Raw genomic sequence first — 27,359 nt, 5'->3', positions numbered from 1 at the left:
TCGGGGCTCTTTCTCCTTCTGCCTCCTCCCTTCTCTGCATCCCCGCTCTGCTTTCTCGCCTACCTCCCTCTTGCATGACGAAGAGGAGGCACAGGAGAGCGCAGGAGTGGGGAAACAACAGCTCCAGCCAGAGGGGTGCCTCCTGCTCCCGCCCTCCCCTCCGCCCCAGCAGGGAGTCCACAGCACCTAAGGAGGCCCCTGGGGACTCCAGGGGCGGCAGGAGAGGGAGTGGGGAACGGGACAAATCTTGCTGCGTGTTGGGTAGGGGGCTCTGAATCCACACGTCCCCACAGGACACTAGAGGTGGACACGCTGTGAGCGGGTAGGGTCTGCTCCGAGGAGGAGCCACCAGCCCACTGGCTGCAGCTCAGCCAGCCCCAGCCCCCCCCCGCCCCTCCCATCCTGGCTCCACACTTCCCACAAGGCCCCGAGGAAGATGGACAGACAGAACACAGCGCAGTTTGCCTACGTCCTTTATTCCCTCACAGCACAGGTCCAGCACAGCCTGCCATCCCCAGGAAGCCCGGGTGGGCCATCTGGGCCTGGCAGGCCACACACCCCCCGGCACAGTGGCCAGCGCCGACTCAGGGCAGCCCGTCCACCAGCGCGCTGTTCAGACAGTTGTAGAGGTAGATGTACTGCTCCTGGGAGAGACACAGGGCCGGGAGCCTCACCCTGCCTGCCCCAACCTGAGCAGCTAGGCCCCCTCGGCTCCACAGCACCCCCTGGTGGCCGCCCACAGGGTGCTGCCGGGAGGCCTGCAGCTCTGGGGCAACCTACCAGATGTCCCCGCCCCCTCCCGCAGTGGAGCCGGAGGCCTCTCACCAGTGTTGGGGTCATGAGGCCACAGGCCTGTGACTGCTGCAGAGCCACACCGAAGACATCCACAGTGCACTCGGCCCCTGCCTGCTGCAGCAGCTGCTCCATGGCCAGGAAGGTGCCCAGCGGGGCGGTGCCCTTGCTGTAATGGACCTAGAGTTGGACAGGGCACCTGGACGGGGCAAGGTGGGGGTGTCCAGGGACATTGGGGGCCCCAGTCTGATTCCACGGACCTGGGAGGGCCCCTGGGGCTTGGCCAGTCAGCCAGCCTGGGCCCACCATGCCCCTGAGGACAGGGCAGGAACAGAGGAGACTGGGCATTTGGACCCACGACCTAAGCAGAGCTCAAGGCCCACCCGGAGGCAGTGAGCCTGGGTCCCACGGCACCTGGAGTGGCTGAGCAGTGTGCCGGGCTTCTCGCTGTTGCCCTGGGAGCAGCACTGGCCCACGGCAGCCAGGAAGGGCAGCAGCGTGGTGGTGGGCAGCTCCCGCCCGGGCTCCCAGTTTGGAAACTGCAGCCGCTGCACCTGCCGCTCCTTGCCGCTCTCTCCCTGGGGCACGAACCATCAGCATTGGAGGCAGCGCAGGACTCGCCCCCACCACACACAACCCAGCACCCCTTGCCCTGTGGCCCCAGCACCTACGTGTGTGACCTTGAAGAGGGTGCAGGGCCAGCCTGCGGTGCTGTTCTCAGCCACCCAGTGCACCGTCACCGTCTCCGTGGTGATGGGCTGCGTCTCCGACGGCCAGAACTCCTGTGGCTGGAACGGAAGTGGAGCCGTTCTGCAGGCTCCCTGGGGTCTCTGCCCGGCCCCACCCCTGCCCCGACTTCTGGCACCCCCACCCTTGCACTCCTGCTCCCCTCACCTTCTCCTGGGTGTCAGGTGCGCACAGGGAGACCAGCACATGGGCCTCGTGCTCCCATACCAGCTCCCAGATCTCCTCTGGCCCCGCCGGGCCCGTCAGCACCACGTGGTCACGGCCGGAGGGCCCACCCTGCACAGCACAGCTCGTAGGCTTCCAGGAACTGAGGTGTCCCCTGCCCAGCCCCCATTTCCAGGACCAGCCCCAGCCTGGGAAGCACAAACCATCAGAGAGGGCAAGAAACAGGGCATGCACCCAGCTTTGCCTCACCGGGAAGAGCCAGGCCTCGGGCATGCTGTCGGCGGGGCTCTCCTCCACCTGGAGACACCCATCATCTGGGGGGAGAGGTGGAGGGGGAGGCCGCTGGACACCCCCGCTCCAGTAGGCTGCAGCCCTCCCACCGCCCCCAGGGGAACTCACCGGAGTCAGTGCAGTCCTTCTCGCGGCCAGGAGAGGGCGTCGAGGAGCCAGCCTCGTCGCTGATGGCCTGCAGCAGGAGCTGGGAAGAAGCCCACCCTCGCACCTGCTGGGCACAGGCCAGGGCCCCCGGCTGCCACCCAGGCCTGAAGCATACCTCGTACTCCTTCAGGAAGCCGGCGTTGGCATTAGCCGCCCTCTTGGCACACGCCTGCGCGAAGTTCGTCACAGAGATGGGTCCGGAGCTGGGGGAGGGGGGAAGAAGCGCTCGAGGGTCCCCGGCTCCGGCTCTGCCCCCAGACAGGGACCAGGGAGCCCGTGGGTGGGAGGGGGCAGAGGACAGGTGCCTCGCCCCGGCCAGACCCCAGGAGCCTCGACTTACTCAGAGGTGTCAGAGGGCCCTTCCAGAATCTTCCTCAGGAGGCAGCTGTGCAGGAAGATGTACTGGCTCTGGCAGGGGGTGGGCAGCCATCAGCGTGCTCGGGTGGCCCGGGAGGGAGTGAGGCAGGCGGGGCGGGGCGCGGGGGCCCCTGGAGTCAACGCCGCCTCCCCATTCACAGAAAGGACGAGTGGTCACGCTTGAGCCCTTGCCCCAGGGACCCCTGGGTACCCATGATCCCCTTCCCAAGCCTGTGGCCCGAGGCCTCCCACCTCCCAGCCTCTCCTGCGGGCGCTCACCGGGGTCTGGATCATGAGGGGCCGGTGCAGCCGCAGCGCGTACACAGCGTTGAACACGTCCACCACCGGCTCTTCCTCCAGCTGCTGCAGCAGGCGCGACAGCGCCACGAAGGTGCCCGTGCGGCCGACGCCCGCGCTGCCGGCACACCCCAGGGTTGCAGCAGGGGTGCAGGGTCCCAGGCCCCTCCGCCACACCCCTGCCCTCACCTGCAGTGCACCAGGATGGGCCCCGTGCCCTGGGCTGCCCTCGCCTGCTCCCGGACCAGCTCCACAAAGGCGAGCAGGGCCCCGGGGGCCTCCGGGACGCTGTGGTCAGGCCACGTGGTGAACTGCAGCTGCTTCACCTTCCGCCGCTTGTGCTGGGCACCCTGCGAGGGGAGGGCAGGCTCCTTGTCTTCCCAGCTCCCCGAGGGCAGGGACACCTCCCCCCTCAGACTGGCTGATGCCTCCCCCCTCTGGATGCTTCCTAAGCCCTTGCACTCTTCTCTGGTCTCCTGGGGAATCTCACCTGCAGGGCGGTGATTCTGACCCCCGCTTTCCTGCCCCAGGAGGTCACAGGCTCGGGGGGCACAAGGGCCTCGGGGTGCAGGAGCCATCACTTCTCGCCCGGCTCTGCCTTGACCTCGCTAGCTAAGCCCCTGACGTTCTCTGTGCCTGCCATCCCCTCCCCTCACCACCACCTACCAGCACTTGTGATCCCAAGAAGGAAGGGGCGTGGGGTCCCCCCGGGCCGAGGCAGGCTTCCCAGGACCCCCCAGCCCTCCCCCACGCCCACCCCGCCCTGCCTCTCGCACACACGTGCTGCAGCTGGAACTCCCGCCTGGTCCACTCGTCCTTGGGGTCCTCGGCCAGCAGGTGGATGGTGAGGTGGCCGTGGGTGACGGGGGTGGAGTCGGCGGGCCAGTAGTGCTCACACAGCACCTGGGGCCAGAGGGTGGGAGAGGGGAGGGGGCAGTGGTCTCAAGGCCCGCACCATCCCTCTTCATTTATTTTTATTACTTATTTGAGAGACAGTCGGAGAGCCGCCCCTCTGCTGGTTCGCTCCCCCAGTGCCTCACAACGGCTGAGACCAGGCCAGGCTGAAGCTGGGAGCTGGGAGCTGAGTCCAGGTCTCCCATGTGGTGGCAGGAACTCAGTTATCTGAGCCCCACCTGCTGCCTCCCAGGGTGCACACTGCAGGAAATGGGAGTCAGGAACCGCTGCTGGGCCTCAGACCCAGGCACCGAGTGTGGAAGGCAGGCATCTGGACTGCAGGTTGTCCGACTCCTGTTGCCCCTGCCAGACACTGCAATCCCACTGTCTGCATCCACCCAGCTCCAGGGCCACCTCCTCCGGAAGGCCCCCCCCCCGGGCTGGGCTCCAGCCCACCTCTCATGCGCCCCCCACCTCTCATGCGACCCTGAGGACTTTGAGTGCCGGACTTTTGAGTGTGCTGCACCCTACACAGCAGCCGTCTGCTCCAGCAAGAGGTCAAAGTCAGCAGCCTCTCTCTGTGTAGAAGAGCCCGGAGGAGTGCCCGGCAGACCCAATTTAGAAAGGAAGCAGAACACCCACCTCTGGTGCCCACACTGGGGTAGTCCCTAACCCACCGCTCTCCCAACACTCCCACCCCTTCTCTGCCTACAGCAAGGGGCCAGTGGAAGTGGAGTGAGCCCTCCCCCTGCCTCCCCATCCCAGGTGACCCTAGAGACCCCACCGCCACCCCTGGCCTCCAGACCTGCCTGCCGCACTGTCGCTCATGGGAGACGCCAAGGGGGCCACTCTTGTAAGGAGGCTGAGCGCCACCTGGTGGCCATTCTAGAACCTGCCGGGGCTCACCCTGCCGTTCTCCATGCCCACGGTGAGCATGACGATGATGTGCACCTGCTGCTCCCACACCAGCCGCCAGAAGTCCTCCAGCGTTTTCTTGAGAGGCCCCTGAGTGGCAATGAACTCCTGGGGGTGAGTGTAGCCCTAGAGGACAGACACATGCTAACAGCTGATGCCTTGGTCCCCGCCCCCCTGTCAAGAGCACAGCAGCAGGGTTCCTTCAGGAAGCAGGACACTGTGAACATGCTACATGTGTGCAAGCATATGAACACATGTATGAACACATGTGTACACCCAGAACCCAAACAGAAGCGGTGGCTTCACAGATACCACTGTCTGGGTCTCACTTGGAAGGGATGAGAAAAACCTACCAGGAAAGAACAAGGCCCCAGCATCCCAGAAACAGTCTCCGGCCTGGGACGGGCCTCCCGGAAAGCAGCTGTGCACCTCTCCCTTGCTCAGACGCCTGTCGTGGCTCCCCACTGCCCACCGGCGAGGCCCTCAGGCAAGGACCTCCTTCCTGCCCACACCTGTGAGTGTGTGTGAGTGTGTGTGCGCCCCATCCACCTGCCCACTACCTGTGAGTGTGTGTGTGTGTGCCCCATCCACCTGCCCACTACCTGTGTGTATCCCTGTCCACCTGCCCACTACCTGTGTGTATCCCTGTCCACCTGTCCACTACCTGTGAGTGTGTGACTGTGTGTGTGTCCCCTTCCACCTGCCCACTACCTGTGAGTGTGTGTGTGCCCCCGTCCACCTGCCCACTACCTGTGTATGTGTGTCCCCATCCACCTGTCCACTACCTGTGTGTGTGTGTGTGTGCGCCCCATCCACCTGCCCACTACCTGTGAGAGTGTGTGTGTGCCCCATCCACCTGCCCACTACCTGTGTGTGTCCCAGTCCACTTGCCCACTACCTGTGAATGTGTGTGAGTGTGTGTGTGCCCCATACACCTGTCCACTGTGTGTGTGTCCCATCCCACCCGCCCACTACCTGTGAGTGTGAGTGTGTGCCCCATCTACCTGCCCACTACCTGTGAATGTGTGTGTGTGTGTGTGCCCTGTCCACCTGCCCACTACCTGTGAGTGTGTGTGTCCCCGTCCACCTGCCCACTACCTGTGAGTGTGTGTGCGCCCCATCCACCTGCCCACTACCTGTGTGTGTCCCCATCCACCTGCCCACTACCTGTGAGTGTGTGTGTGCCACCGTCCACCTGCCCACTACCTGTGAGTGTGTGTGTGTGCGCCCCATCCACCTGCCCAGTACCTGTGAGTGTGTGTGTGCCACCGTCCACCTGCCCACTACCTGTGAGTGTGTGTGTGTGCGCCCCATCCACCTGCCCACTACCTGTGAGTGTGTGTGTGCCACCGTCCACCTGCCCACTACCTGTGAGTGTGTGTGTGCCACCGTCCACCTGCCCACTACCTGTGAGTGTGTGTGTGTGTGCCCCATCCACCTGCCCACTACCTGTGTGTGTCCCCATCCATGTGCCCACTACCTGTGAGAGTGTGTGTGTGTACCCCGTCCACCTGCCCACTACCTGTGTGTGTCCCAGTCCACTTGCCCACTACCTGTGAGTGTGAGTGTATGTGTGTGCCCCACACACCTGTCCACTGTGTGTGTGTCCCATCCCACCTGCCCACTACCTGTGAGTGTGAGTGTGTGCCCCCATCTACCTGCCCACTACCTGTGAATGTGTGTGAGTGTGTGTGTGCCCCGTCCACCTGCCCACGACCTGTGTGTGTGTGTTTGTGCCCTGTCCACCTGCCCACTACTTGTGTGTGTGTGTGAGTGTATGTGCCTCTGTCTACTTGCCCACTACCTGTGTGTGAGTGTGTGTGTGTCCCATCCACCTGCCCACTACCTATGTGTGTGAGTGTATTCCATCTACCTGCCCACTACCTGCGAGTGTGTGTGTGCCCCCATCCACCTGCCCACTACCTGTGAGTGTGTGCGTGTGTCCCATCCATCTGCCCACGACCTGTGAGTGTGAGTGTGTGTGTGCCCCATCTGCCTGCTACCTGTGTGTGTGCCCCCGTCCACCTGTCCACTATCTGTGAGTGTGTGCCCCTGTCTACCTGCCCACTACCTGTGAGTGTGTGACTGTGTGTGTGTGCTCCTGTCTACCTGTCCACTACCTGTGAGTGTGTGTGCCCCTGTCTACCTGCCTACTACCTGTGTGTGTGTCCCCGTCTACCTTCCCACTACCTGTGAATGTGAGTGTGTGTGTGCCCTGTCCACCTGCCCACTACCTGTGAGCATGTGTGTGTGTGTGCCCCGTCTACCTGCCCACTACCTGTGACTGTGAGTGTGTGTGTGTGCCCCTGTCCACCTGCCCACTACCTTTGTGTGCCCCTGTCTACCTGTCTACTACCTGTGTGCGTGTGTGCCATCTACCTGTCCACTACCTGTGAGTGTGTGAGCATGTGCCCCCGTCTACCTGCCCGCTACCTGTGTGTGTATGTGTGTGCTTCCATCCACCTGCCCACTACCTGTGAGTGTGTGACTGTGTGTGTCCCATCTACCTGCCCACTACCTGTGAGTGTGTATATGTGCCCCCATCCACCTGCCCACTACCTGTGAGTGTGTGTGTGTCTTCTACCTGTCCACTACCTGTGAGCATGTGTGAGTGTGCCCCATCCACCTGCCCACTACCTGTGAGTATGTATACCCATCCACCTGCCCACTACCTGTGAGCATGTGTAAGTGTGTGCCCCTATCTACCTGCCCACTATCTGTGAGTGTGAGTGTGTGTGTCCCCATCTACCAGCCCACTACCTGTGAGTGTGTGTGTGTGCCCCAGTCTACCTGCCCACTACCTGTGAGTGTGAGTGTGTGTGTGCCCCCATCTACCTGCCCACTACCTGTGAGCATGTGTGCCATCTACCTGTCCACTACCTGTGAGTGTGTGTGTGCCCCTGTCTACCTGCCCACTACCTGTGTGTGTGAATGTGTGAGTGTGTGTCCCTGTCTACCTGCCCACTACCTGTGAGTGTGAGTGTGCATGTGAGCCCCGGTCCTGGTCTACCTGCCCACTACCTGTGCGTTGAGTATGTGCCCCTGTCCACCTGCCCACTACCTGTGTGTGTGTGTGTGTGTGTTCCTGTCCACCTTCCCACTACCTGTGTGTGTGTCCCATCTACCTGCCCACTACCTGTGTGTGTGTGCCCCTGTCTACCTGCCCACTACCTGTGAGTATGCCCCCATCTACCTACCCACTACCTGTGAGTGTTTGTGAGTGTGCCCCTACCCGTCCACTACCTGTGAGTGTGTGTGTGCCACCATCCACCTGCCCATGACCTGTGAGTGTGAGTGTGTGCCCCCATCTACCTGCCTGCTACCTGTGTGTGCGTGCCCCTGTCTACCTGTCCACTACCTGTGTGTGTGAGTGTGTCCCCCCATCTACCTGTCCACTACCTGTGAGTGTGAGTGTGTGTGTGCCTCTGTCCACCTGCCCACTACCTGTGAGTATGAGTGTGTCCCTGTCTACCTGCCCACTACCTGCAAGTGTGCCCCTATCCATCTGCCCACTACCTGTGTGTGTGACTGTGAGTGTATGTCATCTACCTGCCCACTACCTGTGAGTGTGTTTATGTTCCTGTCCACCTGCCCACTACCTGTATGTGTGTCCCATTTACCTGTCCACTACCTGTGAGTGTGTGTGTGCCCCCGTCTACCTGCCCACTACTTATGTGTGTGAATGTGTGAGTGTGTGTGTCCTCGTCCACCTGCACACATGCTCACACTCACAGACAGTTCACATACACTCACACATGCCCACACACACTCACACTCTCACATGCTCTCACACACATCATGCACACATGCTCTCACACTCCCACACAGTTCACACACACTCTCACACTCCCACACATGCTCACAGACAACTTACACACACGTGCCCATTCACACAATGCTCTCACTTGCATGCACACTCACACATATGCTCACACACATCACGCACCATGCTCACGCTCCCACACAGTTCACACACACACACATGCTCTCACTTGCATGCACACTCACACATATGATCAAACACATCACACACACATGCTCTCACACTACCACACAGCTCACAGACAACTCACACACACATGCTCACACACTCACACATGCCCATTCACACACATGCTCTCACATGTGTGCACTCTCGCACACATGCATCACACATCACATACACATGCTCACACTCCTACACAGTTCACACACACATGCTCTCACACACATGCTCACACTCCCACACAGTTCACACACACTCTCACACTCCCACACACACACTCACATTCACACACACACTCTCTCACACTCCCACACTCCCACGCATGCTCTCACATGCATGTACACTCACACACATGCTCACACTCACAGACAGTTCACACACACTCTTGCACACATACCCACGCACACATACCCACACCCACTCTCATGTACATGCACCCACACATGCTCACACACATGCTCACACACATCACACACATGCTCATACAGACAGTTCACACACACTCGCACACATGCCCACACACTCTCTCACATACATGCACACACTCTCACACTCCCACACATGCTCTCAAATGCATGTACACTCACACACATCACACAATGCTCACACTCACAGAGTTCACACACACTCGCACACATGCCTACACACACTCTCACACGCTCACACATCACACACACATGACTACACTCCCACACAGTTCACACACACACACACATGCCCACACACTCTCTCACACACGACACACATATGTTCACACTCCCACACAGTTCACATACACACACTCTCACACTCCCACACAGACAACTCTCACACACTCACACTCAAGCACCCACCACACCTGGGGCCCCCTTTAGGGTAGGAAAGTGGTTCACTCAGCTCTGCCTCCTGTGGCCCGGCACCCAGCTGGGAGGGGCAGGCCCTCACCAACACCTGCTGGCCTTGAACTCAAGAAGCAGAAGCTGCGGTGTGCGCGGAGGTGGGGGCGGCTGCAGCCAGCCCACGCTGGGCAGGCGGCCCTTACCGGGATGAAGTTGGCATTGATGTAGTCCGAGTGCGGCTCTCCCTCCAGCTGGCTCAGCCTGACCCGGGAGTGGTCATCTGTAGAGCGGGCGGAGGGAGAAGCTCGCCGCTCAGTGCCGCCCCGCGGCCGGACCCTGCCTCCCGCCCGGCGCCCTCGCCCGCTCCCAGCCTCACAGGGCAGCACGTGCGGGTAGCGGTTCTTGGTGGTGTTGGCAGGGTGTTCGGCCTCCACTCGGGGCTGCTCCTTGCCCACCTCCTTCAGCTCCTGCCGAAGCGGGGCAGGCACTGGTGGGCTGGGGGCCGGGGTGGCGAGCGCGGAGCTGGGCGTTCTCCCCAGACCCTGGCGGGGAGGGGTCCGCCCAGCCCGGGTTCTTGGTCCTCTGAGCCCGGGGCGGGGTGGGGAGGGGCACAATGGCCGTACCTCGAACTCCTGGAAGAACGCCTGGTGCGCGTGCGCGCTCTTGGCCTCGTAGCTCTGCCGGAAGCTGTGGATGGGGATGGGCCGGTGCGTCCGCCTGGCGGGAGAGCCGGGGAGTGGTCACCCACCTTGAGTCCAGCTCGCCGCCCCGGGGTGGCAGGCGCAGAGCCAGGGAGCCCAGTCCTGGCTGCGCAAACCCGCGGTGATTCCCTCTGGGAATGCAGCTCAGGGCACCACCCGGTGTGGACAGCAGTGCAGTCCCGGCGAGCTCTGCGGATGCCCAGCCTGGGCGGCCGGGCCCCAGCCACATGGAAAGGTGATGGAGCAGCCAGGGACCGGGGCAGGGGAGGCCAGGACGGCATGGAACGTTCGCAGGTCTCCTGGGCCCTTCCCGGAGCCCGAGGAGCCTGCACACGGCCCGCGCTCAGGCCCGCATCAGCCCCGTGGTCAGCCAGCAAGCAGGGGACGACTACAGCAGGTGTGATGGCTAATCTTGTGTCAACCTGGCTAGGCCACGCTGCCCAGAGGTCAAATGTGATTCTAGATGTTTCTGTGAAGGTGTCCTTGGAAACCAGTGGATTTTAAGCGAAGCACAAGACCCTTGCTCTGCGAATGGGCGTCGCCCAGTCAGTTGAAAGCTGGGATAGAGCAAGGATGGGCCTTCCTGGACCAAGAGGTGGCTCTGGGGCTGTCAGGTTAAACTGCTGCCTGTGATGCCGGATCCCATGTGGGCGTGGGTTCAAGTCCCGGCTGCTCCACTTCTGATCCAGCTCCCTGCTAATGAGCCTGGGAAAGCAGCAGAGGATGGCCCTAGTCCTTGGGCCCCTGAAATGGAGGAAGCTCCTGGCTCCTGGCTTCAGCCTGGTCCAGCCCAGGCCATCGTGGTCATTTGAGGAGTGAACCAGTGGATGAAAGATTCTCTCTCTCTCCCTCCCACCCCCCATTGGTTCTGTTTCTCTGGAGGACACTGACCTCTACCCTGGGCCTGCAGGAGGAGGAAAGCTGCATGGGCAGAGGGCGAGGTGAGAGCTGCAGGAGTTGAGGAGAGGCCCTCCAGAAGGTGTGGTGGCCATGATGATGGTGGAGGTGGTAGTGGAGGTGATGGTGGAGGTAGTGGTGGAGGAGGTGGTGGAGGTGGTGGAGGTGGTGGTGGAGGTGGTGGTGGTGATGGAGGTGGTGGAGGAGGTGGTGGTGGTGGTGGAGGTGGTGGAGGTGGTGGAGGTGGTGATGGAGGTGGTGGTGATGGAGGTGGTGGTGATGGAGGTGGTGGAGGTGGTGGAGGAGGTGGAGGAGGTGGTGGTGGTGGTGGAGGTGGTGGAGGTGGTGGAGGTGGTGATGGAGGTGGTGGTGATGGAGGTGGTGGAGGAGGTGGAGGTGGTGGTGGTGGTGGTGGTGGTGGAGGTGGTGGAGGTGGTGGAGGTGATGGTGGTGGAGGTGGTGGAGGAGGTAGAGGTAGTGGTCGTGGTGGTGGTGGAGGTGGTGGTGATGGTGGTGGAGGTGGTGGTGGTGGCGGTGGAGGTGGTGGTGGTGGAGGTGATGGTGATGGTGGTAGTGGAGGTGATGGTGATGGTGGTGGTGGAGGAGGTAGAGGTAGTGATGGGGGTGATGGTGGTGGTGGTGGTGGCGGTGGAGGTGGTGATGGTGGTGGAGGAGGTGGTGGTGGAGGTGATGGTGATGGTGGTGGTGGAGGAGGTAGAGGTAGTGGTGGGGGTGATGGTGGTGGAGGTGGTGGAGGTGTGGAGGTGGTGGAGGTAATGGAGGTGATGGTGATAGTGGTGGAGGAGGTAGAGGTAGTGGTGGGGGTGATGGTGGTGGTGGTGACGGTGGAGGTGGTGGTGGTGGAGGTGGTGGAGGTGATGGTGATGGTGGTGGTGACAGTGGAGGTGGTGGTGGTGTAGGTGGTGGAGGAGGTAGAGGTGATGGTGATGGTGGTGGAGGTGGTGGTGGAGGTGGTAGAGGTGGTGGAGGTGGTGGAGGAGGTAGAGGTGGTGGTGGAGGTGATGGTGGAGGAGGTGGTGGTGGAGGTAGTGGTGGGGGTGATGGTGGTGGTGGTGACGGTGGAGGTGGTGGTGGTGGAGGTGGTGGAGGAGGTAGAGGTGATGGTGATGGTGGTGGAGGTGGTGGTGGTAGAGGTGGTGGTGGTGGAGGTGGTGGTGGTGGAGGTGGTGGAGGTGATGGAGGTGATGGTGATGGTGGTGGTGACGGTGGAGGTGGTGGTGGTGGAGGTGGTGGAGGAGGTAGAGGTGATGGTGATGGTGGTGGAGGTGGTGGAGGTGGTGGTGGTGGTGGTGGAGGTGGTGGAGGAGGTAGAGGTAGTGGTGGGGGTGATGGTGGTGGGGGTGATGGTGGTGGAGGTGGTGGTGGTGGAGGTGGTGGTGGCAGTGGCGTTGGTGGCAGTGGTGGTGGCAACCGAGGAAGAACAAGGTCTGGCAGGGAGCGGCCCCTGTCTGGGCACAGTGCAAGCAGCCGTCTGCCCCGGGAGCCTGGGTGATGCCCCCACGGCCTGGGCGAGGCAGGCCGTGCCGCCCCCACGCATGGGGACATCCAGGGAGACACACACTCACCGAATGTTGTGGGGCACCAGCTCCTGGGAAAACCCGCTCTTGTCCGCTCTGCAGAGGGTGCAGAGGCAGGTGGGAGGCAGCCCCGGGGGCGAGGGCCGGCCAGCTCTCCTCGCCCCCAGCTTGGTCTCCCGCTCACCTCTGCCCCTTAAGCCGCCTCCAGCACAGCAGGACCAGCACGGCGCACACGGTGAGGACACAGCCGCCCGCAGTGCCCACTGCCACCGGCAGGGGCAGTGCCGTGGGAGGGACACTGACACGGGGCTCTGGGGAGGGCGGGAGAGGGGCAGTGTCAGTCCTTCTGGGGGCCCTGCTCCCTCACTCGGGACCCTCAGGGTGCAGCCTTCAGCGGCAGCTCCTTCCGCTTCCAAGTCCCACATGCCAAACCACGGCCAGGGGAGGCCGCCTGGGGAGACGCCCTGGTGGTCACAGAGAGGACCCAGAGGGCCCCCTGCCCCCCACTGCTGGGCACACCCCAGAGGCCCCCCACACTCCTGAGCCCCAGGAACTGCCTGGTCCCCTGCAGTGACCGCCAGGTGCCTGGGGCTGTTGAGCACATGGAATGTGGCCACTCCCTTCTAAAATGTGCTCAGGCGTGAAATACACACCAGATGTCCGGGGGTTAGGGGAAAGAAGGTAAAATCTCTCTGTAAGTTTGTAACTGAGCACACGTGGAGAGGATAATTTTTTTAGACAGCTTGTTTTAAATAAACTGTCACAGGGGCAAGTGTTGTGACACAGCACATTAAGCTGCCTGTTGGGACGCCTCATCCCATGTGGGCGCCAGTTTGGGTCCCGGCTGCTCCACTTCTGACCTGGCTCCCTGCTAATGCTCCTGGGAAAGCAGTGGAGGATGACCCAAGTGCTTGGGTCCCTGCACCCACATGGGAGACCTGGATGGAGTTCTTGGTTCCTGGCTTCAGTCTGACCCAGTCCTGGCTGTTGTAGATATTTAGGGAGTGAACCAACAGATAGAGGACTTCTCTCCCCCTCCTCTCTCCCCCTCCTCTCTCTCTCTCTCTCTCTCCCCCCCTCCCCCTCCTCTCCCCCCCTCCCCCTCCTCTCCCCCCCTCCCCCTCCTCTCCCTCTCTCCCACTCCTCTCCCTCTCCCCCCTCCTCTCCCTCTCCTCTCTCCCTCTTCCCCTCCCCCTCCCCCTCCCTCTCCCTCCATGTTTCAAGTAGATAAATAAATCTTTTAAAATAATTAAATGGTCCTGGAATTCGTTTCACCTATTTCTTTGGGTCCCTTTCACTCGGCCACTGGAACAGCTCAAACCCCGTGTGTGGTTCACACTGGCGGCTTGTCCTCCTTGGTTTGGGACAGTGCTGGAACCTCGAGGACCGGGTGCAGCCAGCGGGTGGAGGGGCCGTACAGGAAGGCAGCAGGCAACAGCGAGCCCTCTCCACCCAGGCTGGTCTGATGCCAAAAGCACTTCCATCCCTGGCCATGGGTCTCCCGGCTCTACTGGGCGGGGCCTGCTCTCCCGGGAGCCTAAGCCCAGCCCCTCCTGCTGCTGACTGGGGGTGGGGAGCCTCAGAAGAGGGGTCCCGGCTCCCCCGCACGGGGCCCACCGTACCTGAGAAGGCTGAGAAGGAGATGGTGCTCTCGGGGGCGTTGTACCTGGTGAAGGCGGCAACACTGAACCTGGGCCAGAGAAGCAGGACCTGCGGTCGGGGAGGGGTGGGCACCAGGGCAAAGCCCTCTCCCCCAGAAGGGCGGGTCCTGTGCCAGAGACACTGGGACAGTAGGCATCCCTCCCTCACCTGTTCAGAGGCGAGAGTCTTTCACGGAAAATGAGATGAAAGGGTAGTTTATTTTGGTGCAAAAAAAAAAAAAAAACACCTTAAAATCCATGCATATGAGAAGAATCCCCCAAAGTTCGTGGAAAACGCATATTATGAAACAATGATGCATGATTGCAGCTTTTTTTACACCAAAATAAACACCTTTCCATTCGATTTCAAAAAGCTCGTGGAGCTTCACAGCACCTCGGAGCAAAGCACCCCTGCTTCTCTTCCACCTTTCCAGGGGAGCAAGAGGCAGCTCTAGGTGTGGGCGCTGGACAACCTTGAACCTGCCCTGGTGGGCGGAAATGGAATCCACCCCCATTGTTCTTTAAAAAAAAAAAAAAAAAGAAAGCCACGTAACAGCCGAGTGTTCCCTTCTTTGGCCAAAATAACAGTTGGCGCTCATGGAGCAGCTTTGTGGAAAGAACGCGCCGAGAACCCATAGATGAAGCTCAGGACGGCCCCCTGCTCCCTGCAGCCTCAGCCCTCACCTGTACTGGGCACCCGGCTTGAGCTGCCCATTACATATGTCCTGGGTGTGGCCACAGTCATCTGCACCCATGGACACTGTCCAGGACTTTGGCACAGCCCAGGGGCCCGGGTAGAAGGGGTTGGGAAGCAGGATGGCCAGGTAGGAGTCGCATCCTCCGTAGTAATGGTCGTACCACGTGCGGTTGATGGCTTTCCGGGAAGGCTGAGCCACTAGGAGAGGAAGGCGGAAGGGGCAGAGCAGGGTGGGCAGTGGAGCCGAGGCCTCTCCAGCATGTTCCCAGCATTCCAGTGCAACATCAGCCCTAGCCTCGAAAACATTCCGGGTGCCCCTTCCCCTCCCCCTGCTGCCAGGACTCACGTGACATGTTGGTGGTGGCGACAACGCCGTACCACTGGATCTGCCCATCCTCCTTGCCAAACATGCCTGGCGTGATCACCACCCCCATCCCTGCCTCGGGCTCCAGCTGGGGGGCGGCAACCAACGCAGGAGGATGCCAGTCTGGGTGGGGGGAGGGGAGGAGGAGACTGAGGTTGTGACCGGGGCCTGGCCATCCATCTTCAGGAATGGTGGTCCTCTGAGCCCTTCCCAGTGCCTGGATGCTGGACATCCGGAAATACAGCCTGGAGGACTCCCGGGCAGTCAGTGGCATCGGGACCCGAGGAGAAGGCTGAGGTTGGGGAACAGAGAGAGCCCCCAGGCAGCCAGGACCCGGGGGGGGTGGTGAAGAGGGAGATGGAGGGAGCAGAGGTGCCTCCAAGGCACCAGAAGGCGCCTACCCTCGGCGGAAGTGGTGCACACCAGGGTGACTGTCCGGCTCTGCAGGCCATTCCTGCCCAGCACGGTGAGGCTAAGGCGGTAAGATGAGGCAGGCAAGAGGTCGGGTAGCAAGAGAGTGTCCCTGGAGGTGTTGGCCTGGAACACGGGGTGGGCGTGGCCTCCTGCAGCCAGCCGCTCTGCCAGGACCAGACAGGCGCTCACGTCCCCGGTGGGCAGTGTCCAGTTCAGGACGAGGTGGGTGGCATGGGCCTGGCACTGCACGTCCTCCACAGGGCCCGGCTCTGCGGGAAGCAAGGGCTCGGCGTTGGGTGGGGTCAGCAGACACCAAGAGGATCACCTCCAGGCAGGAGCTCTCCAAATCGGCAGGTGCAAAGGGGAGGGGCACTGAGGGGCCTTGGTCCCTCAGAGAAACTGCTTCTCCTTTGGACCTCACAGCCCGGGGCAGGGGCAGGTGTGTACAGCATCCACCCAGAAAGGGCAGGTGGCCCAGGCTGGAATGGGCAGTGCACCAGCCTGGACAGGGCCCCCGCCTCTCAGAACACCTCCCGCCTCCCCAGTGGGCTTCGACATACCAACTGGCAGCACCACGGGGTGAGTGGATGCCTGGAGCGGCCCCGCCTGGCACAGCACGGACAGGGAGAGGCTGCGTCCTGGCGTGAGGCCCTTCAGCACCAGGAGGCCTTGGCCGAGCGCCAGAGGCTGATCCCAGGAGGGGCGCCCGGCCTCGGAGAGCTGGGCGTGGCACGCCCCCCGCCCCAAGGGGCCGCTGGCCCAGGCCAGGTTGACTACGGCGCTGCCCGCCTGCATGGACACCAACAACTCCCTGGGTGTGAGCGGGGCTGTGGAGCAAACAGAGCAGATCAGCCAGGCTGCCGGCCCCGCTGCTGAGAGCTCTGCACGTGGGGCCAGGGGCCGGCTGACCGCAGGCTGGGCCATCAGGGTGGGTGGGAGGTAGGAAATCGGGCAGAACCCAGGTGAGTCAGAGCCGGCCCTGCCCGCCTTCCCCACGCCCCACTCACAAGTCCAGCCCGAGACATTGGCGGCCGCAGCGCGCAGGGGCCCGGCCCACGAGACAATCTCCACCTCGTACTTCGTGCCCGGGGTCAGAGCCCAGAAGTTTGTGCTGTTCACCTCGGCCCCCAAGGCTCTGGTGCCCACCCGGGCACCCGCCTGGTACAGGGTCACCTGGTAACTGTCCCGGCCCCCGGCCGCATGGGCCCAGGCCGCCCGGAGCTGGCTGGGGCCTTCGCTGGTCACGTGCACCAGAAGTGGGGCAAGAGGGGCTGCCGGGAGAACAAGTTGTCGGGGGGTGGATAAGAAGAGAGAAAAAGATCTGAACCCCAAAGATCTCCCACTACTCCCTCCATCCTCGACCAGTCAAGAAACACACAGGTCAGGAAGTGGAAGGCAGGGCCCGCCAGCTCCCCAGTGAGTGGCTCGGTGTTCCCACCCCACTGCCCCTCTCCCCTGCTGAGCTGGTCAGGAGCCTCCTCCCTGGCCTCCCAGGATGGGTGGGGATCCGCCCACCTTCTTCGAGGAGGGAAGGGCAGAGCCCGCCCCGGGAGCCGCAGTGAGGGCAGTGGGGTCTGCCGGTGCTAGGGTGGGGGAGGGGAGACTGCATGGGCCCCACAGTCAGCCCAGCTGCCTGTGTGTGGGGCCCAGAGGTCAAGGGGGACCCGCAGCCCCTGGGAACATGGAAGGCAGAGGGAGGGCACTCACGCGTCCAGCCTGAGGCATTGCTGCTGCTGCTCGCGTCCGGCCCTCGCACGGTGGTCAGCTGCACCAGGAACTCGGTACCTGGGGGCAGCCGGGGCCAGGAGAAGTTCTGGGCTTCTGGAGCCAGCGTCTCCTGGCTTTGCAGGCTCAGGGGTCTCCTGCGGTAGAGGCGCAGCTGGAAGCCGTCCCTGCGGCCCGGCGGGGCGCCCCAGCGAGCCCTCAGGGCGGGCGGCTGGGCAGTGAAGCCCAGGCTCAGGTTGACAGGAGCCGCAGGCACTGTGAGGACAGGGGAGACGGTTGGAAGCGCACGAGGTCCTGCCTCCCCTGACCGCCCCAGGCCCTGCCTCTGCAGAAACTCAGCTTGCCAGGGGCTCAAACAAAGCCACACCTGTCCTGACTCCTGCTCCCCAGCCCTCCCAGCTCAGCCCCCCTCTCATCTCCAGCAAGGCCTCTGTCCATCTGTCTGTCCGTCCATGTGACTCCTCTCTCTGGCCCCTGGGCCTTGATACATGCTCAGCCTCCTCCTGAAGCCCTCTGCATCCCCCCCCCACCCCGCCCAGACCCCCCCACCTCCCGCCCAGCTCACCTCCCCCTCTGGGACCCTCTCTGATTTCCTAAGCAGGTGCTCCCTCTGTGAGTCCAAAAGGACTAGATTAGAAAAAAAAAAAAAAATCCTGAGAGTCATTTTAATCTACCTGAACACAGTTTCATACAGTATGCATATTCCTGTGGATGCTCTTACATTGACTACAATGCGATCTATAAAATCATTTGCTGGATTTATAGCTCTGTGTGTGTGTGTGTGTGTAAGTTTTATATAATATACGAGTATAAACCATCAGTTCGGGCCTGGTGTTGTGGTGCAGCTGGTTAAGCTGCCACCTGTGACACTGCTACCCTGTATCAGGGTGCTGGTTTGAGTCCCAGCTCACAGACTCTGATCCAGCTCCCTGCTAATGCACTAGAGGATGGCCCAAATACTTGGACCCCTGCCACCTGCGTGGGAGACCCAGCTGGAGTTCCTCTCTCCTGGTTTCAGCCTGGACCAACCCCAGCTGTTGTGGCCATTTGGGGGAGTGAATCAGTAGATGGAAGATGTCTCCCACTCTGTTACTCTACCTTTCAATTAAAAAAAAATTCTTTCTTAAAAAAAAATCTGTCCATCAGTCTTCCTTCCTAGACTGTCAAGCTCATAATTTTTAGCTTCAGTATCTAGCTATACACCTAGAAAACCAGGGGAGGCATTAGCAACTCATGGGAAGGAGGCAGGGAGAGGGAGGCAGTGGCCGGACAGCCAGCCAGCCAGATGGCCAGACTCATGAAAGGCCCTACCCTGGACCTGTGCCCTCCATGCCAGACCAAGGCACGAAGAAGGGCAGAGAAGGCAGGGAGCCAGGCCCCCACCCTAAGGCCCCAAGGCTGCAGCCAGGAACTCACGGGTGCAGGTACGAGTGCTCTGGACGGTGGAGCTGAGGTTCCCTGTCCAGGCCCAGATGGACAGGGAGTAGCAGGAACCAGGCACCAGATCCCTCAGAGTCAGGCTGGAGTTGTCCGGGCCCAAGTGGACAAGACCGTCCAGGGTCCCCTGGCTGTCCTCCCCACGCCAGGTGACACTGTAGCCTTCCCGCTGCCCTGGTGCCGGGGCCCAGCCCATGACCAAGCTGGAGGGACTGCCCTTGCTGGTGACCTCCAGGGACTGTGGTGCCAGGGGACCTGAAGAGGAGGGCAGTCTGGCAAGGTGGCCACACAGTGTCAGCTGCCCTGGTGCACCCCCTCCCCAAGGCCAGGCCTTCCAGCCCCCAGGGCCAGGGACACGAGGGCTGGCACTCACTTGTGTAGCCCATGAGGCTCTGAGTGATGGCTCCCAGAGAGGAGGCCACGTCCACGCGGTAGCGGGCGCCAGGCACCAGCCCGCAGAAGGTGACGTGGGTGGCGCCAGATGGCACGGAGACATTTCCAAGGAGGCCAGGGGTGCCCTCGGCGTAGAGCAGTGCCCGCCTGCCGGGCTCCCTGATGGCCTCCAGCCCCTGCAGCTGCAGTGTGGCTCCGTGGATTGGGCTGGGCTGGGCCGCAGACCCTGCAGAGGAGGGAACCCCTGGACAGTGAGGACCCTGCATGGAATCCTGCGCGGGACCCGCCTGCCCCCACCAGCCCAGACTCACCAGCCAGCCAGGCGCTGGCCTGGGCCCAGGCTTCATGCGGCCCAGCCAGAGCCTTCAGCTCCAGTGCATAGTGGCCACTGGGCAGGGGCCCTGGGAATCTGGCATTGAGTGCTTCAGGGCCCAGAGTGGTGGTCTTCTCCACCGGCCCACTCAGCTTCAGCAGGTAGCCATCGCGAGCACCCGGCCCCGCCTTCCAGCTTGCCTGGAGCTCAGGGGGCGCGGGGGTCAGCACCAGGTCCAGGGAGGCAGAGGGATCTGCACAGACAAGGAGCACATGCCTGCAGAAAGACCCGACAGCAGACGAGAGAAAGCCTGCTCTTTCCACGCCAGCTTCTCTCTCTCTGCACGCTGGGCCGCCTCTCACCCGGATGTCCTCTCTCACCCGGATGTCCCCGGCCACCATGGGCCTCGTCTGGGATGACTGCTGCCATGGGACCAGGAGCCGCGTGAGCACAGGGTTCTGAGCATGGGGGCATGCAATGTCGCACACTCGTGACACCAGGAGGGGGCGCTACTGTCCTCACCCCCTTCTAAAGACACAGACACGAAGGCGCAGACAGCCAGCACTTCTGTCCAGGGACCACAGTCGGAGGGTGGAAGACAAAAAGCTAGGGCTCGGGCAGCCTGCGTCCTCTGCTCTTAACCATGGCACAATAGTGCTTCCCCAAGGAAGAACGTGGCAGAGTCTGCGTGGGCTCTGCAGGCATCCAGCCCCGGCCCACAGCTGCTCAGCCCCTCAAAAGTCACAAGGCGGGGCCGGCGCAGTGTCACACTAGGTTAATCCTCTGCCTGCGGCACCGGCATCCCATATGGGCACCGGGTTCTAGTCCTGGTTGCTCCTCTTCCAATCCAGCTCTCTGCTGTGGCCCGGGGAAAGCAGTGGAGGATGGCCCAAGTCCTTGGGCCCCTGCACCCACATGGGAGACCGGGAGGAAGCTCCTGGCTCCTGGCTTCGGATCAGTACAGCTCTGGCCGTAGCAGCCATTTGGGGAGTGAACCAATGGAAGGAAAACCTCTCTCTCTCTGTCTCTCTCTCTCTCTCACTGTCTGTAACTCTACCTCTCAAATAAATAAATAAATAAATCTTAAAAAAAAGTCACGAAGCCCTGGGTTCCTCCTCACTCCGCACCTCTACTCCCTCCACTGTAAAGTGGGGACCTCACAGCTGTCCAGAGCTGTTCTGAGGAGGAGATAGACTACACACAGAAGTGGGTGCAGCCCAGCAAGGGTTGGCTCAACTCATGCTAACAGTCATCACCACCAGTAGGCACCGCCTCCAGGCTCCCCTTCACCCCCAGTCGCATCCCAGCTCCTTGGCTAGAGGTGCTGAGCAGAGTAGTCCCTGGGGCTTCGCCCTGCCCCAGGCACTCACAGGTCCACTCGGTGGCATTGGGCCCCGCTGCCCGCTGGAGCCCGGCGGCAGCACTCAGTGTCAGCTCATAGCAGGTGCCGGGCGAGAGGTGGAGGAAGGTGTGAGTGGAGACGCCCCGTGCGACCACTGCAGTCAGGTTGGTGCCTCCTTGGAGGTCTGTGAGCAGCAGGTGCAGCCAGGCAGCCCCCTGGGAGCCGTTCCAGGAAGCTTGCAGGGCAGCGGTGCCCAGGGCACGCAGCACCAGGTGATCCGGGGGCATGGGGGCTGGTGGGAGGACAGAGACAACAGAGTCAGGTCTGGAAAAGGGCCCCGGAGCAGGACGCAGGCGCTGACCCGGCTCTAAGGGGCGGAGCAGAAGCCCAGCCACCTTGGGACGTGGCCCTAGCCAGGGCCACGCCCAACTGCCAGCCTCACCTGTCCACTGGTGAATGTTGGTCTTTGCTTGGAGGGTGCCAGCCCAGGTGGTAACCTCCAAGAGGTACTCGCTACCTGGCAAGAGGTCACTAAAGTTGTAGGCCAGGGCTTCTGGGGACGTGGAGACGTTGTGAGCCACGGTGCGGGACTCCAGGTGGCACAGGAGGAGGTGGTAGCTGTCCTGCTCCCCAGGGGCTGCACCCCAGGAGGCCTCCAGGCGGAATGGGCTCCCAGGGCTGTGGAGCCGCAGCCCAAGCACCGGCGACGGGCCTGCAGCACCGGGGAGACAAGCGCCAAAGGGACATCACCCCTCTGCCCGGAAGTGGCCCGCTGTGCCGGACGCCGGCTCCCTCCACCTGCGGACCCCGTACCGGTGCGGGCAGCCAGGGTGACAGTGACATTCTGCCCACAGGGACGCAGCGCCGTCACCTCCAGCTGGTAGCGACTCCCTGGCACCAGGTCCTGGAACTCAAAGCTGGACGCGTTGGTGTGAGCCTCGCGCTGTGGGCCTTCGGGAGAGCCGAGGGGACTCAGACGCGTGAGACGGAGGACGTGGGCCTGCCCGCCAGGCTCCGGGGCTGTCCAGCTCACAAAGAGGCTAGGCGGCCTCCCCTGGCTGCTGATGTTCACTTCTGGGGGTGGGCCTGGGGGGAGGGGCTGCACTCAGCCTCTCCCAGGACCCTCCCACCAAGAGGGGAGGCCAAAGAGGATTCCAATCCTGTGCCCAGCCAGCCAGACCCCCCCGGAAGACACCTACCTGCACCCCCCTCGGCTGGGCTCCCCTCCCGGGAATGGCATTCATCTTTCTGGGGGGTGTGGGGAGAGAGGAGGGGATGGGACGAGGCCTCCGGGGTCCAGGCCTCTGGGACAGTCAGCGGGGGGAGGGCCGAGATCACAGAGGAGGCTCCCCTATTGGGTCCTCCCTGGTACGCGGCCAGAGGGCATCTCCCCAGCCCTGCCCAAGCGCAGGAGGCAGCCCGGCCGGTGGCTGCCTGGAGCCAGCTCTCCTCCTGGGCTGGCCCAAGCGAGGAGAAGGAGGCATACACCCTCCTCACCGAAGGCAGTCCAGCCGTGCGGCCCTGGGGGGAGGTGGGCAGCGGGGGACTCCCATGGCCACCTTACCTCGGCCAAAAAGCCCTGGAGCCAGAGGAGGGTGGCGAGCAGGACTGGGGGCCTCATGCCAGCGCTGTCTGCAGAGGAGAGTGGGGGGAATAGGGATGGTGCCGTCCCCCACCCTCCCCTCGCCCCGCTGTCTGGCAGGCAGGCCGGCAAGGGTGGGACGAAGTTTCCAGTGGGCAGCAAAGAGCAGGGGGCTGCACCCACCCCGCCCAGCCTTGGCAATGCTCCTGGAGGGGAGAGAGGCGGAGGCTGGCCCTGGGCCCAGAAGGCGGAAGGAGACTTAACTCTGGGCGGGCAGGCCGGCCACCTCCTCCCTCTGCCCCCACCTCCACCCCACTCCCAGCGGCTGGCTGTCCAGGGAGGAAAACTCCAAGAGGAGAGACGGCCTTGCGCGTGGACACCCATAGCCGAGGCGGCTGACTCCCCCGGGCCCGTCCCTGGCCGAGGCTATGGTGTCCACTCCACTAACAGAGTCACCGAGACAGATAGGGAGTTTGTTTCCGGCAGTGGCGGGGGTAGGGGGTGGCTCCTGGCGACACTGCAGATGTGTTCCGGGGAAGAGCCCAGCTGAGCACCCTCAGCCCCCCATGTGTAAGGAGAGATCCTGGACTTGAACCTGAACTTCAGACTCGACAGAGCAGAGATGGCAAGCCGCTCCTAACCCCCCAAACAGGGTGCTGTCTGCCTGGCGCCTCCTGGGAGGGAGCTGTGCTTGCCTCCCGCCCCCCCCACCTCCCCATCAGTGAAGCCCATCCCGGCTCCCTATCCCTGACACCTCACCTGGCTGCGGGCCCCGCAGAGACCCAGGGAAGCCTTCATGAGGCCTGGCCTAGAAGACATTGAACCTGAGGTTTTGCTGTCCCCCCAGCCCAGAGCCAGCTACTCACCTTGGTGCGCCCACCCCAAGACAGCGAGGGAAGGGAGAGTGGAACCAGCCCTGATGACAAAGCCCAGGACCCAGGGCCGCTCAGGGAGTGGGGACAGGGTGGGCAGAAAGCACACAGCTGGACAGACTGAACTCCAAGACTTCTCCAGGAGCCGGGCTCTCGCGGCTCAGCCCTCCTCCTCCGCGGCACCCAGCCCCAAACCTCAGAGCCGCCTCCTCAGGCCCTGGATGGGGGCCTAGGAACTCAGTCCTGCAAACTCATCAGATTTTCCAGGCTGCGTGTGCATGTGTGCGCACGTGTGTGTCACACACACACACGTGTGCTCTTATGAAAGAGGTGGGGGCTAAGAGGGTGGCAATTAAGGAAATGGATGTGAAAGGCTGAGACCCCCCGAGGCAGGGGGAACCCCCTCTCTTGCCCCTCCCCAGCCCACCTCACCTGGGCACGCGGCACGTGGTTCTATCTGGCACAGCCTGATCTGCAGCCGGAAGCGTAGAGGTGAAGCGGAAGCATCGCAATCCGTAACCTGAATGGTTTAGAGGCAGCAAAATGTGGGCTTGGGGGGAATCTGAGTCCCCAGGACACGGAGGCCTGTTGGGGGCAGCACGGACTCCATGGCCAGTCCCTGCCACAGAAGGCACAGCTGCCAGGCCCCTGCCCAGGCCGGGGCAGCCTTGGGGACCTGAGGGGTGATCCAGAGAGAGTACAGGAGGTTCTAACACGTAACACACAGCCTCAGCCACCCAAGCCTCTCCGTTCAGCAAAAAAATGCAGATCCCCCTGGCACCAGCCCCAGACAAACCCACATCCTCTCCCTAGACAGCCTGGGGTTCTCCCCAGGTCTCAGCACCTTGTAGATCCCGTCCACAGAGAGCCAGCCAGGAGGGCAGCGGGCAGGTCCCGGCGGCCGGGCTCCCAGCCAGGCACTGGCCTGGTGGCTCCCTGCAGCTGTCCCAGGCGGCTCTTCCGGCCCCTCCCCTGCTCTCCCCAGCCTGAAGCCAGGCCTTGGGCATCCCCCACGCTGGAGGAAGATAATCACCAGGCAGGAGAGGGGCAGGAAGGCTCAGGACAGCCGAGGTGCCCACTCTCCCTCCCACACCCTAGGGAAGGGCACCAGGGCGGGGGAGGGGGGCTAGGTCCTACCAGGAGGGGCTGGTGAGGACACATGGGGGTGCGTGCATGGTCCGTGGAGGTGCACACACCTGTCTGGTGAACGCACCAGTGGGCATCCAGAGTCAGCGTGGAGGGGCAGGGGCAGGAAGCTCCTGGGAGGGGCAGGCCATTGTGGAGCTGACATCCATGTCCCTGGCTCCAGGCTCAGGAGAGAAGGAGGGGATCCCTCCCGCCCAGGTCCTGGTGGGGTCCCGGGTGTGGCGGCAGCAAAGACCCACTCTTCCCCGGCTCCGGCAGCTGAGCCAGCTGGCTCCCTGCTCCCCTCCCCCAGGGTGGGGGCGAAGGAAATCCCCCTGCACCTGCGGGCTCCGGAGGCAGCAGGAGGGAAAGTGGGTCAGGGTGGGCGGAGGCATCCAGAGGATTCCGCACAGGGTGCGGCTCTGAGCTACACCTGGGGGCTCCCTCTCTCTCAGCCTCCAGGCTGGCTGGCCCAGACCCCTGCCCACGCCCCCCACAGCAGCCCTCTCGGCCCCACTCACCGTGTCTTCCTGCCTCTTCCTGAGGGGATGTTCCCAGATCCCAGCTGTGTCTTTGTCTCCCCCACACAACCAGGGCAAGCCTAGGCCCGCATCCTCGGGGCAGAACAGGCTGGCCCAGGCTGGCCCCAGCGTGGGGGTGGGGCGGACACAGGAGCAGCTGCCTGGGAGCCTAGGGCTCCTCTAGCTCATGGAGCTGGGGGGTACTGAGACGGGCAGGGTATGCAGGATCCGGGGGTCCTGGTGCTCTCCCGAGGGTCCCTTTCCCTGGAATTTAGCAGGGTAGTAAGGAGCTCCCTGCTCCTGGGGGCTGCCAGGGAACAGTGGCTTCTGGGAACTCAGATTTAACACCAAGGGGCTCCTGCCACTGCGCACAGGGCACCCACCTCCCATGGGACCAGATATATGTCTTTGTCCAGCTTGGCCTGATGGCCTGACACACCCCCTCTGCCCTCTCTGTAGCCGTCTCTGCCCCATCCTGGCGGCTGGGGAGACCCCTCCCCTCCAGAGCCTCCCCACTTCTGACCTAAACTGTCCCGGGCAGCCCCGGCCCTGAGCTGGCCGGAGAGAGTGGGCAGAGAAGAGGAAGGGGGAGTGGGGTGACAGGCAGCTCCGTAACCGTGACCGTGACTTCCTCCACCGGCTCAGGCCCACCCCGCAGCTGGTACTGGCTTCCCGCCTACACCCCCTGAGCACTGAACCGTGAGCCAAGCCCTGCACGGGCCTCGCACCATCTGACGGACACGGCAGGCCCCGCCGTCGGCCCCCCGGGAAGCAGGAAGCTGAGGAGGAGCGGAGGCTGAGTCGCTTGCCCAAGGCCACAAGGTCAACAAGCAGCGTAGACCCTCGTGTGCAGCCTCTCTGGCTGTCCACCCCCCACCCCCACCCCTCCACATCCCTGCACTTTCCCTGGACTCCAGGGCCTCTAGAACCCAGACCCCAACTCAGGCGACAGTCAGGTGCTGGGAGTCTGAGAGCTGCCTGGGACAGCTGGAGGGGGAGGGGCTCACTCCCAGCAGCCAGCCTGCTGCAGAGGGGGCAGAGGGGCATGCCAGGCCCCCAGGCCAGGCAGAGGAGAGGCAGGTAGAGGGCACGGACATGTGTCTGCTCCCATCTGAGGCCGTGGTCAGCATCCTTAGCCCCTCTGAGCCCTGGCCACACACCTCCGTGGCTGCCAAGGCACTTTGAGCAGAAGAGGAGGAGAGGGTAAGCAGGAGGCAGGAAGTTGTTTCCACTTCATCCCAGGGCCACCAGAGGTGATGGGGGAGCTCGTCTACTGCCCTGACGTCGCCCCCACCCCCACCCAGGGCCCCAGCATCCTCATCGCCTGCCCAAGAGCTCAGCTTCCAGCCTCTGGAACTCCCGTGGGGCCCCGGCCTCTGAGAAGCAGGGAGTGTGCTCAAGCCAACAGGGCTGAGGCCTGGAAACCTGGGGGCACTGGGCCGAGCAGTGGGGGGACAGCCTTGCCACTTCCTCCTCCCCAGCCCTGTGGTATCCTAGCTTCCTGTTCTCGATAACCATCAGAGGCTTGGCCCTCTTTCCAGGCCCTCCTCTCTCCCCAGTGCCCCCCCCAACACAGTGGAGACACTGCCCTGTGGGGGTCGAGGTAGAAGCCAGCCTCGGTCACCACCCACAAGGATGCTAGGGACTCCCAGGCCCCTGCTCGCCACCCTGACCTGGGCACCAGAGTCCGGGCTACCCCAGCCCTAACCAGCCGCCTCCTTGGGACATGCACCTGCTCTGCAGAGGGGCTCAGGCGCCAGGAAGAAGGAGCCAGGCCCTGTCCCTGCTTCCAGGAGCAAGGGCAGATGCTAAAGACCTCTGAGCCCCAAAGCGGCATCCTTGTCCTTCCCCTCAACCTTCTCCCCCACAGGCAAGCAGAGGCCAGCCCCCTCCCCACCGCCCCCTCGGGGTGCCCACCTCCTGAGCCTTTTATACATCATGTCTTTGTTGCTGTCACTGTGTGACGGCTGAATCAGAGAAGTGGGAGGAGGAGAGAGGATGCGGGTTGTGCCTGGCAGAGGCCGGGCCGGGAAATGTGTCGGGAATGCTGCAAGGAGCGAGCAGACGTGCGGCCATCATGAGCCTGCTGGGCTGCTGGCCAGGCTGGGGCAGGGGTCAGTGGAGTCTTGGACTTGGGGGCCGCTCCCCAGGCTCCAGGCATCCAGGTGCCCTGGCAGTGAAGAGGACGTGTGGAGACGGCTGGTGTGAGGCCAGGCTGTCTACAGTGTGTAAGTCTATTGGGTGGATGTCATGGCTCTCTGAGGGGGTCTGGCTGGGGCTGGAGCCCGGGGGACACCTCTCAGACTCTCCCCAAGGGGGTCTGCTCTCTGCTCCCCCGTGCTGAGGAACTTGGGGACTGGAGAGACCTGGAGAGGCCTTTGTCTCTAGTC

General features: G+C 62.9%; 1 protein-coding gene across 5 annotated transcripts; it reads right to left on the bottom strand.

Annotated features, from left to right (window-relative positions):
• Window positions 1–460: 460 nt before the first annotated feature.
• LOC103351005 (receptor-type tyrosine-protein phosphatase V) lies at window positions 461–25,011 on the bottom strand. Of its 5 annotated transcripts, XM_089312088.1 has the most exons (35): window positions 24,970–25,011; window positions 23,756–23,843; window positions 22,434–22,501; window positions 22,069–22,117; window positions 21,683–21,955; window positions 21,312–21,581; window positions 20,898–21,161; window positions 19,526–19,780; window positions 19,195–19,440; window positions 18,801–19,076; window positions 17,367–17,639; window positions 16,667–16,930; window positions 16,220–16,486; window positions 15,647–15,928; window positions 15,228–15,368; window positions 14,869–15,079; window positions 14,167–14,234; window positions 12,729–12,855; window positions 12,593–12,640; window positions 10,032–10,125; window positions 9,785–9,875; window positions 9,612–9,688; window positions 4,597–4,731; window positions 3,577–3,699; window positions 2,986–3,146; window positions 2,779–2,914; window positions 2,483–2,550; window positions 2,258–2,345; window positions 2,104–2,182; window positions 1,954–2,018; window positions 1,687–1,815; window positions 1,464–1,580; window positions 1,207–1,370; window positions 826–961; window positions 461–644 (listed from the first exon to the last, which is right to left on the bottom strand). In XM_089312088.1, exons 3-35 carry the CDS (start codon window positions 22,488–22,490, stop codon window positions 585–587), a joined length of 5,094 nt encoding a protein of 1,697 aa, XP_089168214.1. In that variant the 5' UTR covers window positions 22,491–22,501; window positions 23,756–23,843; window positions 24,970–25,011; the 3' UTR covers window positions 461–584. The 5 variants fall into 5 exon arrangements, with proteins under 5 accessions (XP_089168214.1, XP_089168211.1, XP_089168215.1 ...); XM_089312085.1 differs by lacking the exon at window positions 1,954–2,018 and having other exon boundaries at window positions 1,687–1,892; XM_089312089.1 differs by lacking the exon at window positions 1,954–2,018 and having other exon boundaries at window positions 1,687–1,892; window positions 15,043–15,079; window positions 24,970–25,007.
• Between the last annotated feature and the right edge of the window lie 2,348 nt (window positions 25,012–27,359).

The sequence above is a fragment of the Oryctolagus cuniculus genome, chromosome 13 (genome assembly GCF_051225735.1).
Source record: "Oryctolagus cuniculus isolate XC-2025 breed Fujian yellow rabbit chromosome 13, ASM5122573v1, whole genome shotgun sequence".
NCBI lineage: Eukaryota > Metazoa > Chordata > Mammalia > Lagomorpha > Leporidae > Oryctolagus > Oryctolagus cuniculus.
Note: the sequence above shows the minus strand (reverse complement) of the source record. Positions and strands in the feature narration are given on the sequence as shown.

What these genes read in the sequence shown, in the direction of transcription:
- LOC103351005 (XM_089312085.1), bottom strand. Translation starts at nt 22,490, where the DNA reads ATGAGGCCCCCAGTCCTGCTCGCCACCCTCCTCTGGCTCCAGGGCTTT. An exon ending in GAGCCTCATGGGCTACACAA is followed by an intron (nt 19,077 to 19,194) that starts GTGAGTGCCAGC and finishes CCTCCTCTTCAG; the next exon opens with GTCCCCTGGCACCACAGTCC. An exon ending in GCTTCCTGAAGGAGTACGAG is followed by an intron (nt 2,183 to 2,257) that starts GTATGCTTCAGG and finishes GCTTCTTCCCAG; the next exon opens with CTCCTGCTGCAGGCCATCAG.